Below are 13,185 nucleotides of genomic sequence, written 5' to 3'. Positions count from 1 at the left end.
GTTTGGGAGTTTGCTTTCCTCTGCAATTTCCTGGAAGAGTTTGAGTAGGATAGGTGTTAGCTCTTCTCTAAATTTTTTGTAGAATTCACCTGTGAAGCCATCTGGTCCTGGGGTTTGTTTGTTGGAAGATTTTTGATTACAGTTTCGATTTCTGTGCTTGTGATTGATCTGTTCAGATTTTCTATTTCTTCCTGGTTCAGTTTTGGAAGGTGATACTTTTCTAAGAATTTGTCCATTTCTTCCATAATGTTGAGTTTTAAACCAGCTTTTTCACATTCCCCTTTCACCCTCATCAAGAGAGTCTTTAGTTCTTCTTCATTTTCTGCCATTAGAGTGGTATCATCTGCATATCTGAGGTTGTTGATATTTCTCCTAGTGATCTTGATTCCAGCTTGTGCTTCATCCAGGCCAGATGATGTATTCTGCATATAAATTAAGTAAGTGAAGTCGCTCAGTCGTGTCTGACTCTTTGTGACCCCAAGGACTGTAGCTCACCAGGCTCCTCCATCCATGGAATTTTCTAGGCAAGAGTACTGGAGTGGGTTGCCATTTGCTTCTCCAGGGGATCTTCCCGACCCAGGGATTGAACTTGGGTCTCCTGCATTGCAGGCAGATGCTTTACCATCTGAGCCACCAGGGAATAGGGTGACAATATACAGCTTTGATGTCCTCCTTTCCCAGTTTTGAACCAGTCAGTTGTTCCATGTCTGATTCTAACTGTTGCTTCTTGACCCACATACAGGTTTCTCAGGAGACAGATAAGGTGGTCTGATATTCCCATCTCTTTAAGAATTTTCCACAGCTTGTTGTGATCCACACAGTCAAAGGTATTAGTCAATGAAGCAGAAGTAGATGTTTTTCTGGAATTCCCTTGCCTTTTCCATGATCCATCCACTTCTTTGTTCCCCACTTTGTGTTGAGTACATCCTAAGACATTTATTTTTTGGATACAAAGTCCTGATACTAGATGTAAATGTAAAGAAAACCTGGCTAAGAATTGGTTGAGGGATGTCCTTTTGATTTTGTTATTAGTTAGATGAAACGAATCAATCATGGGGCTGATTTTCGTTTCCTGTTTTCTGAATTCTAGGTTTCCATAGTTACGTTGTTCTTCCTATCCCCAGCCTCAACCCCACTCACTTCCATACTAGAGCTACTATTGTTTATTCTTAGATTGCCCTCTTTGAGACCTGACATACAAGTCAGCATGCCTTGGGAGTTCTGGTCCCCTCATCATCCCAATAAGGCAGAAAATAACTCTGGTTCAAATCCTAGCATCACTTGTCTGGGTTTATTTTCGTTTATTTTCACATTATCCTGATATGTCTCCCAACTCCTTGTCCCTGCTCCTTCCTCTCCCACCCTTATACCCTGTGGTCTGTTAATCATGTTAAAACCCAAGCAGATAAATTTCACCTATTGTTCACTGAAAAGAAGCGAGGCCCACAAATGTATATAATGTACAACTTCATTTATGAGCAGAGACAAAACTAATCTAACATGATCAGTGTTCAGAAGTTTGGGTGCTTGTGCAAAGCAAGGATTGCCTGGGGAGAATGTGAGGAACTTTCTGAGATGACAGAAGTGTTTTGTATCTTGGTAGTCATGGTGAATGCAAAGGTGTACACATTAGTGGAAACTCGTTGAAGGGAATTCCCTGGTGGTCCAGTGTTTAAAGAGTCTGTGCTTCCACTGCAGGGGGCACATGCTGCATGGCCTGGCCACGAAAAAAGAAAAGAAACAAAACTCATTGAATTGTTTACTTGATATTTGTGTAATCACACAAAGTGGATTTTACATCATTAGAAAGCTGAACAAAGCAAAAGAAATCTGTTATTATAGTCCTGCTCTCTCTGTTGAGACCCTCCAATGGCTTCCCGTTTCACTGAGTGAAGCCTGGTCCTCCCTGTGACCTGTACGACCCTGCTTGTTCTGGCTTCTTTTACCTCTCAGACTCTACTCCAGTCACACTGGCTTCCAGTTTTCTTCTAGTTCCCAGGCATTTCTCTGCCTCAGGACCTTTGCACTTGCTGTTCTGTCTGGGATGCTCTTTCCCTGGATGTCCATTTAATTATTTCTCTTTCCTTTGGAATTTTGCTCACAAGCCCCCTTCTCAGTAAGGTGTTCTCTGGTCACTGTGTACGAAATATTAACCCCTTCCTCTACAACATCTTCTAGACTGTCTTGCTCTATTTTTTCCCTCCCTAGTACTTATTACCTTCCAACATACTTATATTTGAGTACATATATTTTCTTATTTTCTTTACTGTCTTTCTCCCCTGCCTAAGAAAGCCCCATGAGGGCAGAAACGGCCTACTTTGTTCACTACTTTATTCCCAGGATCTAGATCAGTGCGAGCTCACAGTAGACTTTTAATACATATTTGTTGAATAAATGATTTATTTGCCTTAAATATAATGTATGGATACTTTTCACTATTACCAGAAATAATTGCTAGTTGATATTGGTTATTGATTGAAAACAAAATTTTTTGACAGGACTATCAAAGAGCTGCAGGGCCAGCTGGAGTATGAACGATTACGCAGAGAGAAGTTAGAATGTCAGCTGGATGAGTATCGAGTGGAGGTGGATCAACTCAAGGAGATGCTGGAAAAAACTCAGGTCCCCAACTTTGTGGCTGTGGTTGGTATCCTTCTTAACACGTTTATGTTTCTCAAGAGATAGTATATAAGAGTAGCTAAGAGTACAAGCTTTGGATGGCGCTATTTCAGTTTGAATTCCAGCTACAACCATTTTTGGTTTGGACAAGTCATTTAACCTTTCTGTACCTTAGGTATAAATTGGAGATAATTTATAATTTCTAGAGTGTTCTAGGAATGAAAGGAATATATATGTGTGTGTGTATACATATATAAGAGATTAATTGAGAGTAATTATTAATTTGTACAAAATAAAAAGAAGCCAGGAAGTTTTTATTATAAATCATATTTGAGGTGGTATAGATCTGGAACAAAATTAACTCATGAGGACTTTAATAATCACTTTAAAAATACTAAAATAATATATGTCCTTGTTGTTAAATGTTAAAAGCAGGGCAGATGCTCCTTCCCATTCTGAGTTCCATTCTCCAGAAGAAGCTGCTGTGGTTTCGTCTCATATTAGACAACATTCTGTTCACCTGCAAATACATGTGTATATTTCTATATGCAAATTCAAACATTTTTCTCTGGGTTTTGGTATCTCATCTGTGCTTAATTTTCCAGAGGATATAATTAACCATCATAATTAACCCGTTCTCTTCTTTTGCCGTGATCATCTGATCTCATGTTTAGCCCCTGGGGCACTTTAGTATGGAGAAGCTGGCTGGGGCAGTCCTGCAGCGTTGTCTTCTGGACACACACCTTTAATAAACTCCCACACTCCAGATCCGCCTCCTGTCCGCCTTATGGTGGGAAATCTACCGGCTCCGGTCTCCTCAGAGCAGGGATGTACTGTTCTTTACTAGCTGCCTCTATCTTTTGCTGCACACCTTTTGAGTCAATCCAAATTGATGGTCTGCATAGGACATTTTTGGGGCTTTAGCTGTTTCTGATTACTCTTTTCTCGCCCAGAAACGTGTGTTCCCAGGGTAAGTTTGACATCACGCCCTAGAGCACCTCCTCCCTAAGACCTGCTCTCTACCAGCAATGTGTAGCTCTCAGGAGTGCTGACTTGTGGTCCTGTGCTCTGGGCCCTTTGGCTTTTGTGGTCCTGTAGGTTCCACCAGTTTTTGTAAATGAGCAAATGTCACTGACCTCTCATGGAAGCTGCTTATTTTCTGTTCTGCAAAAGTTTCTGGGTCTCAATTTCCTCATCTGTAAAATGGGGATAACACCTACCCCATGGGGTATTGATGTTAGATGAAATACTGTGTGAAAATCCTGAGGTATCTTCTGTCTCCAGTATTCATAGTATTACATTCTCCCTTCCTCATATCCTTTCCTTTTTCCTTTCTTTCCATTTTCTACATTTGAGTTATGTAAACAGTGGATAAATGTGTAGAGCCCTATGCATCTGAGAGTAGAAGGAATTAGTTTATTTTGGAGTCTAAACACATGAAGTATAAATAAAATGAACTTTGGATTCTGTACTTACTTTTATAGAGGCTTCAAGAAGCTCTCACTAATCTTTCTCCTGCCACCTACTGATAAAGAGACCCATGATTGGGTCTCCATCTTAAGATTTAGTAAAATCATCTATAAAAGAATCTGCAATAGTATAATTTTTAGCTAGAAAAAAATGTCTTAGGCTAGTTTGATGTAATGCACTTAAATCATTTCTTTATAATAACTGGTTTTGATAATAACTTTCTGTAGTGTTTTGTCGTATGCTGTCTCAGCTTATATTAACCCACTTCACAAGCTTGTTGTTTTCTATTCTCTTACATGTAGCCTACCTCTTCCTGAACTTGCCCAACACTTTCCCACCCCCAAGCCTTTGTTCATTTTGTTTTCATTTGTAAAGTTCATCACACTGCACACTCTTTGGGGTGCTCTTTGGTATGTGGCTTCCCTGGTGGCTCAGATGGTAAAGAATCTGCCTGCAATGCAGGAGACCTGGATTCGATCCCTGGATCGGGAAGATCCCCTGGAGAAGGGCATGGCAACCCACTCGTGTGTTGCCTGGAAAATTCTTTGGACAAAGGAACCTGGCAGGCTACAGTCCATGGGGTTGCAAACGGTTGGACATGATTAAGCAACTAACACTTTTAATATGTGTATTGTACTTAAGTAAAAATGTTTACTTAAAAAACTTAAACTAGATGGGAACTCTAATATAGCTTCGGTAGAGATTGAGGCAGATTGCTGCCACAGATTGAGGCAGCACTGAACTCATGCTTCCGTCTAAAGCCATTGTCATTTGGGAGGTCGTTGGTGTAAAGCTTTGGGCCATGCTTTCTAATCTAGAATGGCCACTGTGGAACTGGTAACATTCCATGATTACTTCCGGGTTTAACTTTCTCTCGTTTTCTGCCTACAAGGCTGTGGAACATGGTTGGACTTTGATATGTCCTCTGCTGGGCTTTTCTGTCCTGACATCCTAGCCTGTGAGCCTGTTAATGATCCTTGGAACAATCTGAGAGTTTAAGTGAGTTTATCCATGCTGAGCTATTACTGTAAGGAAGTTCTAGAAGTTTGTGATCTGTCTTTGTATTGGTTATACAGTTTTGACACTGTATTAAGACTTTTCTCATAATCAGGAAGGTGGGATTTATTTCGTTTTAGTTGTGTATGCTTCCCAGAACTTCTTAGGTTGCATGAACTTTTAAAAACAAGCATCCCATGTACCTTTGCCACCAGTTTCATGTGCAGTGCTGTTGGTCTCTTTAACAAACCTGTATATTCTTTCAGATGGAAACTGGTTAATATTTAGAATACATTTTCATAGAGGGGTTGTTGGCTAATGTACACTTAGAATTGCTTTTGGTGCCTAAGCATCATGATTTATACATCTCTCAGTATTGCAGTTCTTTTTTCCCAAGTTTGGGAGAAAACACATATTAGGGAGAAAAATGTTTCTGGCTATAATTTATGATGAGGAAATGAGTAATCTTGGTGAAGAATGTTCCCCAAATGCAAAAACATTTGGAATTTGGAACTTCCTGTGAACACTTACTGGAGGCCTGTTGGGTGCCAAGCACCTATTTTCTTTTGAACTAGTTTATGGTAAGGCTTGGTTTGATAGAACAAGTTACCTATTTGATGTTAGTTGAGGCTTTGGTATTTAATCACTTTCTAGAGTATTTGGGATTGTTAAAAACCTCCTTTACGAGTTAGCATATATGAAAAATGAAGGAAAATAAATGTTAACTGTTAGCAAAAGTCTGGTAATGCTATTAAGCACTAGAAAATTGGCTGTCTCTGACAAGTAGCTTCCTGTCTTTCCCTGCATTGTTTTCTTTCTCTGATTCTTAGTTGGGTGAGGTTAAACTCCTGCCCTACCTTAGTGTTTTTCTTTCATGTACATCTTTGCATTCATCCCCTGATGATCTTGAGGTCCTCCTGAAACCTGGGGGTCAACTGAGCATCTATTTTCCATTTCCTACTCCACCAGACTCCTGAGTGGGAACCAGCTCTCATGCCTATTTGTATACCTATAGCATAGTATATACAGTACATAGTACAGTTGTAGGAACCAAATGAGCAAACTTTTTGCTGGAAGACAATTGAAGAATGGTTATAACATGATCTTAGGTGTCAGACAAAATTTGGATTAAAATCCTGCCATTGACTTAGTGTTGTGACCTTGGGGAAAGTTGTTTAACGTCTCGGACTTCTGTCTCTGTATCTCTAAAATGTTGGTAATACAACCTGCTTCACCTTGTTGTATGTGTAAAGTATGAAGTACAGTGGCACCATCTGCTAAACCCCACTGAAAGGCTTGTTGATCTTGGTCTTCAGACTGGTTGGTTGGCAAGCTTTTTCAAGAGAAGGGGTCGTATTACTCTATGCTCACCAGTGCGTGGCCACTATAAGGGATGGCTAGCAGCCAACAAAGGTTCGTCCAGTCAAGGCTATGGTTTTTCCTGTGGTCATGTATGGATGTGAGAGTTGGACTGTGAAGAAGGCTGAGCGCTGAAAAATTGATGCTTTTGAACTGTGGTGTTGGAGAAGACTCTTGAGAGTCCCTTGGACTACAAGGAGATCCAACCAGTCCATTCTGAAGGAGATCAGCTCTGGGATTTCTTTGGAAGGAATGATGCTAAAGCTGAAACTCCAGTACTTTGGCCACCTCATGCGAAGAGTTGACTCACTGGAAAAGACTCTGATGCTGGGAGGGATTGGGGGCAGGAGGAGAAGGGGACTCCAGAGGATGAGATGGCTGGATGGCATCACTGACTCGATGGACGTGAGTCTGGGTGAACTCCGGGAGTTGGTGATGGACAGGGAGGCCTGGCGTGCTGCGATTCATGGGGTTGCAAAGAGTCAGACACGACTGAGCGACTAATCTGATCTGATCTGAGCAGGTTCTCCATCTATTCCTCGCTCAAGTTTGCAGCTGAGGGAAGGGACAGATGTGTGATTTTGTTTTCCCAGGTGGTGTTGCAATAACAGCAGTTTCCTTCTGTGTTCACGCGCTCGTGTGCGTTAAGCTGACTGACCTCATTAGCAAAGGTGTAGGTGGGAACACCTTGGGGAGTGCCGCCTCTAGTCACGGGCTCTCCTGATAAGACATGCACCTTGTGATGTTCCTGAAACTCCTGCTGCATTCAGATCTGTCCTGCTCAACTGAACAGAGCATTTTTGACTAGAAGAATTATTCAAAGATGACCGACATATATGAGTATCCAGTGTTTCTAGTTTTCTCTTCCTCCTGCTCAGAGCTTTTATGAAGTGAGTCTTCTGTACTAGATACTGAGAATACCATGATGGAATGAGAAATACTCAGAAACAGTACGCGACAGGGCAAAGCAGGATACGAGACAAGAGCAGTTAGGGGATGTTGTGTGAACAGAGGATGTGCAGGACCTGGAATGTGACTCCTAGCAGAATGGGGCTTGCTAAGAATCCAGAGGGTGGCATATTAACACTTTGTGTTATTTCCTTTAGTAACATTCTGTGAAATGTTGGTCTAAGAAGCAGGAATGACAAGGTGTTCTGTACTGGGGGTGTGAGGGGAAGGCAGGGCTGGCTGATTTCTCCAGGTGCCTCCCAGGCTGATGAGTCAGCACATTATGATACTCTGGTGCTTCAGATGTAAGAACTTACTTACACTTACACAAAATTCTAAAAGAGATGTAAACTAGAGTTGAAAATTATTAGCATGTTGAAACAGATAATGTAGAAAGATGAAAATGTATCTAGCATAGAAATCCTAAGACATCTAATTTGGCCATCTTTTCCTTTGTAGGAAGATGACATTTCCTGTGAGTTAAGCAAAGAGAAGAGGCGAGTGAAGAAGAAGGTGTCTTCTGGGGGAGTTTTTGTGAAAAGGTACTAATCAGTGAGATAGCTTTAAATAAACTTGCTTGATTTTTTCTATTTTTAAATAGATATAAATGTAAATCTATATAAATTCATCTCAGAATTACTCTGATGTGCAGTTATTCCAATTCTGAAGGCAGAAATATGTTACACAGTGTCAAAGGGATTAAAATTACATGGACTCAGTTGTATTTCCCCTCCCAATATACTTTTTATATATTTATGTAGGCAAGTCAAAACTCTGTATTTGTGAATTATTAATTTTGCAAGTATTTACATAAACTTTATAATGCAGTTAGTAAAAAAAGGTTTAGTTATAGATATTAAAGATTATTAAAAGTTCTGTTATGGCTTCATAATAAATTATATTTCTTCTACTTTCTAGAGTACTATTTTACCAGTGTAGGCATAGCTTTTTTCCCCCAACTTTTCAAATGACTTTTTAAAAATAATTTATTTTATTGAGATATAGTTGATACACAATGTTAATTTCTTCTGTACAACAAAGTGGTCTGGTTACATAAATATACACACATTCTTTTTCATATTCTTTACCATTATGGTTTATTATAGGCTACTGAATAGTTTCCTATGGTACACAGTAGTACATTGTCGTCTACCCCTTCTGTCAATATATAGAATAGTTTGCATCTGCGAGGCCCAAACTCCCACTCCATCCCCCTCCCCTCCCACCCATGCTTGCCTTGGCAACACAAGTTTATTCTATTGGTGAGTCTGTGTCTGCTTCATAGTTAAGTTCATTGGTGTCATACTTTTAGATTCCACATATAAGTGATATGTCTCTAACATGCTTCGTTTAGTATGATGATTTCTAGGTTCATCCATGTTGCTGCAAATGGCACTATTTCATTCTTTTTTATAGCTGAGTAGTGTAGCCGTTCATTTGCTGATAGACACTTGTTTCCACATCTTGGTTATTGTGAACAGTACTGCTGTGAACAGAGAGGTGTATGTACCTTTTTGAATTATAGTTTTGTCTGCCTGTATGGAATGAGGTTTGTGACACTGTACAGGAGACAGGGATCAAGACCATTCCCATAGAAAAGAAATGCAAAAAAGCAAAATGGCTGTCTGGGGAGGCCTTACAAATAGCTGTGAAAAGAAGAGAAGCAAAAAGCAAAGGAGAAAAGGAAAGATATAAGCATCTGAATGCAGAGTTCCAAAGAATAGCAAGAAGAGATAAGAAAGCCTTCTTCAGCGATCAATACAAAGAAATAGAGGAAAACAACAGAATGGGAAAGACTAGGGGTCTTTTCAAGAAAATCAGAGATACCAAAGGAACATTTCATGCAAAGATGAGCTCGATAAAGGACAGAAATGGTATGGACCTAACAGAAGCAGAAGATATTAAGAAGAGATGGCAAGAATACACAGAAGAACTGTACAAAAAAGATCTTCACGACCCAGATAATCACGATGGTGTGATCACTGACCTAGAGCCAGACATCCTGGAATGTGAAGTCAAGTGGGCCTTAGAAAGCATCACTACGAATAAAGCTAGTGGAGGTGATAGAATTCCAGTTGAGCTATTCCAAATCCTGAAAGATGATGCTGTGAAAGTGCTGCACTCAATATGCCAGCAAATTTGGAAAGCTCAGCAGTGGCCACAGGACTGGAAAAGGTCAGTTTTCATTCCAATCCCAAAGAAAAGCAATGCCAAAGAATGCTCAAACTACTGCACAAGTGTACTCATCTCACACGCTAGTAAAGTAATGCTCAAAATTCTCCAAGCCAGGCTTCAGCAATATGTGAACCGTGAACTTCCTGATATTCAAGCTGGTTTTAGAAAAGGCAGAGGAACCAGAGATCAAATTGCCAACATCCGCTGGATCATGGAAAAAGCAAGAGAGTTCCAGAAAAACATCTATTTCTGCTTTATTGACTATGTCAAAGCCTTTGACTGTGTGGATCACAATAAACTGTGGGAAATTCTGAAAGAGATGGGAGTACCAGAACACCTGATCTGCCTCTTGATAAATTTGTATGCAGGTCAGGAAGCAACAGTTAGAACAGGAAATGGAACAGCAGACTGGTTCCAAATAGGAAAAGGAGTTCGTCAAGGCTGTATATTGTCACCCTGTTTATTTAACTTCTATGCAGAGTACATCATGAGAAATGCTGGACTGGAAGAAGCACAAGCTGGAATCAAGATTGCCGGGAGAAATATCAATCACCTCAGATATGCAGATGACACCACCCTTATGGCAGAAAGTGAAGAGGAACTAAAAAGCCTCTTGATGAAAGTGAAAGTGGAGAGAGAAAAAGTTGGCTTAAAGCTCGACATTCAGAAAACGAAGATCATGGCATCCGGTCCCATCACTTCATGGGAAATAGATGGGGAAACAGTGGAAACAGTGTCAGACTTTATTTTTCTGGGCTCCAAAATCACTACAGATGGTGACTGCAGCCATGAAATTAAAAGACGCTTACTCCTTGGAAGGAAAGTTATGACCAACCTAGATAGCATATTCAAAAGCAGAGACATTACTTTGCCAACAAAGGTCCGTCTAGTCAAGGCTATGGTTTTTCCATTGGTCATGTATGGATGTGAGAGTTGGACTGTGAAGAAGGCTGAGCACCGAAGAATTGATGCTTTTGAACTGTGGTGTTGGAGAAGACTCTTGAGAGTCCCTTGGACTGCAAGGAGATCCAACCAGTCCATTCTGAAGGAGATCAGCCCTGGGATTTCTTCGGAAGGAATGATGCTAAAGCTGAAACTCCAGTACTTTGGCCACCTCATGCGAAGAGTTGACTCATTGGAAAAGACTCTGATGCTGGGAGGGATTGGGGGCAGGAGAAGGGGACGACAGAGGATGAGATGGCTGGATGGCGTCACTGACTCGATGGACGTGAGTCTGAGTGAACTCCGGGAGTTGGTGATGGACAGGGAGGCCTGGCGTGCTGCGATTCATGGGTCGCAAAGAGTCGGACACGACTGAGCGACTGATCTGATCTGATCTGCCTGTATGCCCAGGAGTGGGGTTGCTGATCATATGGCAACTCTAGTTTTTTGAGGAACCTCCATACTGTTTTCCATAGTGGCTGCACCAATTTACATTCCCACCAAGAGTGTAGGACAGTTCCCTTTTCTCCAGATTCTATCCAGCATTTATTTGTAAATTTTAGAAACATGTATTTACTTTTGGCTGCTCTGGGCCTTCTTCTATGTGTGTGGGGGTTTGTCTAGTTGCAGTGAGCAGGGGCTACCCGTCGTCGTGGCACACAGGCTTCCTGTTGTGGAGCATGGGCTCTAGGGTGCTCGGGCTTCAGTAGTTGTGCCTCACGGGCTTAGCTGCCCTGCAACTTGCAGGATCTTCCCAGGTGGGGGATTGAACCCATGTCTCTTGAATTGACAGGCAGATTCTTAATCACTGGACCACCAGGGAAGTCCTATAGATTTTCTCAATGATTGTCACTCTGACCAGTGAGTGGTGGTACTTCATAGTAGTTTTGATTTTAATTCCTGTAATAATTAGTGACGTTGAGCATCTTTCATGTGCTTGCTTTAGTCATATGTATGTCAAATGACTTGACTGTTAAAGAACATCTGAACTTGGGAGAAAAAGACTAGTAAGTGTTATTTATTTGTTTTTTAAATGTTTGCTTATTGGACTGTGCCGGGTCTTAGTTGTAGCACGTGGGATCTAGTTCCCTGACCAGGGGTTGAACCTGGGCCTTCTGCATTGGGAGCTCAGAGTCTTAGCCACTGGACCACCAGAGAAGTTACAAGACTAGTAAGTTTTAGAAAAGAACAACTTTATAATAACAACCAAATATCTCCAGGGAAGTTTACATAAAATGAAAATCAGCTCTTGTAAAAAGAAAAAATATATAATATGTATTTGCTAAAAATACACATCTAAATAATCTGCTTTAGAATTCAGCCGTTGTTCTGTCTTGCAAGCTTTATAAGAAAGGACTAATAGACAAGGTTGATTGGACAGGATGATAATCATATCCAATGATAATCAAGCCCAAAGCCCTTGCTTCACCGGCAGCAGCCTTCTCATCACACCCCAGACTGTCCAGCCTCTAGGGCCTGGCAGATACTTTACATGGTGCTGAAGGCCATTTTGGCCCAGTATCACCAGGACTTGAATGCCCTGACATGAGTGCATCTGGTTGCTAAGACTTGTTTAGGCTTGTCAAGGGCTATAAGCAAGTGTTAAAAAGTGGCTTACCTATCCTTTCTATAACTCTTTTAGTCATTATCATGCAGTAGGCTTTCAATCTGTAGTAAAAACGGTTGTCAACAATTTATTGGGCACTTTGTGTGTGATCTGTGTAAGTTCTTCACATTACTGCTTAATTCCCACCACAGCTTATATGACAGAGGTGTAGTACTTGATACATGGAGATTAAGGAATTCGTCCAGAGTCACACAGCCAACGTGGAGCTAGGGTTCTAACCTTAGGAGGGAAATTTCAGAGTCTGCATTCTTCTTTATCACAACTGGAATTCCCAAGTCCAACATTTCCCTCCCCTTCGGGGACTTCACACAGCCTTACTTTTTCCTTCAAGCCTGATAACTGTAAGGGAATCGCGCCCTGGAGTAGCTTCTTCTATTCACTCAGTTTTCTCACACTTTGTTGTACTTGTTCCAGTTTTCTCAGGGCCATATCTCCGTCTGTACCAGTGAGGCAGGAAGTACCAGGAGAGCGTTTTAACAGAGGCACGTACCCTTGTGGCAGAGGTTCCCTGGTTGTCCCCCAATTTCTCTTCTTTTCCCAAATTATTAGGATTTATCTGGGCTTGTGGCTACTCAGGCTAAGGGCTGACTTCTCAGTTTTCTTTGCAGCTAAGATGCCAAGTTGTGGCCGATAAGAGCGTGAGCAGAAATGCCATGTATAACCTTGTGGTCATGTCCCTGAAGGGAAACGGTTTGCCCACATCTTGCCCCTTTCTTCTTCTGCAATGCGGTACGGCAGTGAGTCACTGGACACTGCCAGGAGTGAACCTGGACACATGGAAAGAAGAGCCTGGATAGAGCCGCTAAGTACTAGAGAAATGCAAATCAAAACTAGAGTGAGTTATCAAAGAACTCAACTTAGGGATTATTCTTGTGATTAAGAGTATAAAATCTGGAGTTAAAGTCTGTGTGACTTACCCAGTGTGTGACCTTGGCAGCTTCACTGGTTCCGTGACCTTAATTTCACTTAGCTTGTTTCTTTAGCTGTAAATAGAGGATAACCACCTGCCTAAGAGGACTGCTGTGATGAACAGGTGAGTTGGTATGTAT

The 13,185-nt window shown here is 41.3% G+C and overlaps 1 protein-coding gene across 12 annotated transcripts in view; it reads left to right on the top strand.

Moving 5' to 3' along the window:
- ANKRD42 (ankyrin repeat domain 42) overlaps positions 1-13,185 on the top strand; it is a 69,551-nt gene that overhangs the window by 48,469 nt on the left and 7,897 nt on the right. For 10 of the 12 annotated variants that reach the window (XM_070782754.1, XM_070782757.1, XM_070782751.1 and 7 more), the window contains 2 exons: positions 2,499-2,643; positions 7,852-7,934. In XM_070782754.1, the coding sequence (XP_070638855.1) occupies positions 2,499-2,643; positions 7,852-7,934 (228 nt within the window). Of the gene's footprint in view, positions 1-742; positions 828-2,498; positions 2,644-7,851; positions 7,935-13,185 lie in introns of those variants that run through there. The other 2 variants (XM_070782756.1, XM_070782758.1) reach the window with 2 other exon arrangements.

Source organism: Bos indicus, chromosome 29 (assembly GCF_029378745.1).
Source record: "Bos indicus isolate NIAB-ARS_2022 breed Sahiwal x Tharparkar chromosome 29, NIAB-ARS_B.indTharparkar_mat_pri_1.0, whole genome shotgun sequence".
NCBI lineage: Eukaryota > Metazoa > Chordata > Mammalia > Artiodactyla > Bovidae > Bos > Bos indicus.
The sequence above is the reverse complement of the archived record's forward strand: the minus strand, read 5'-3'. Positions and strand labels throughout refer to the sequence as shown.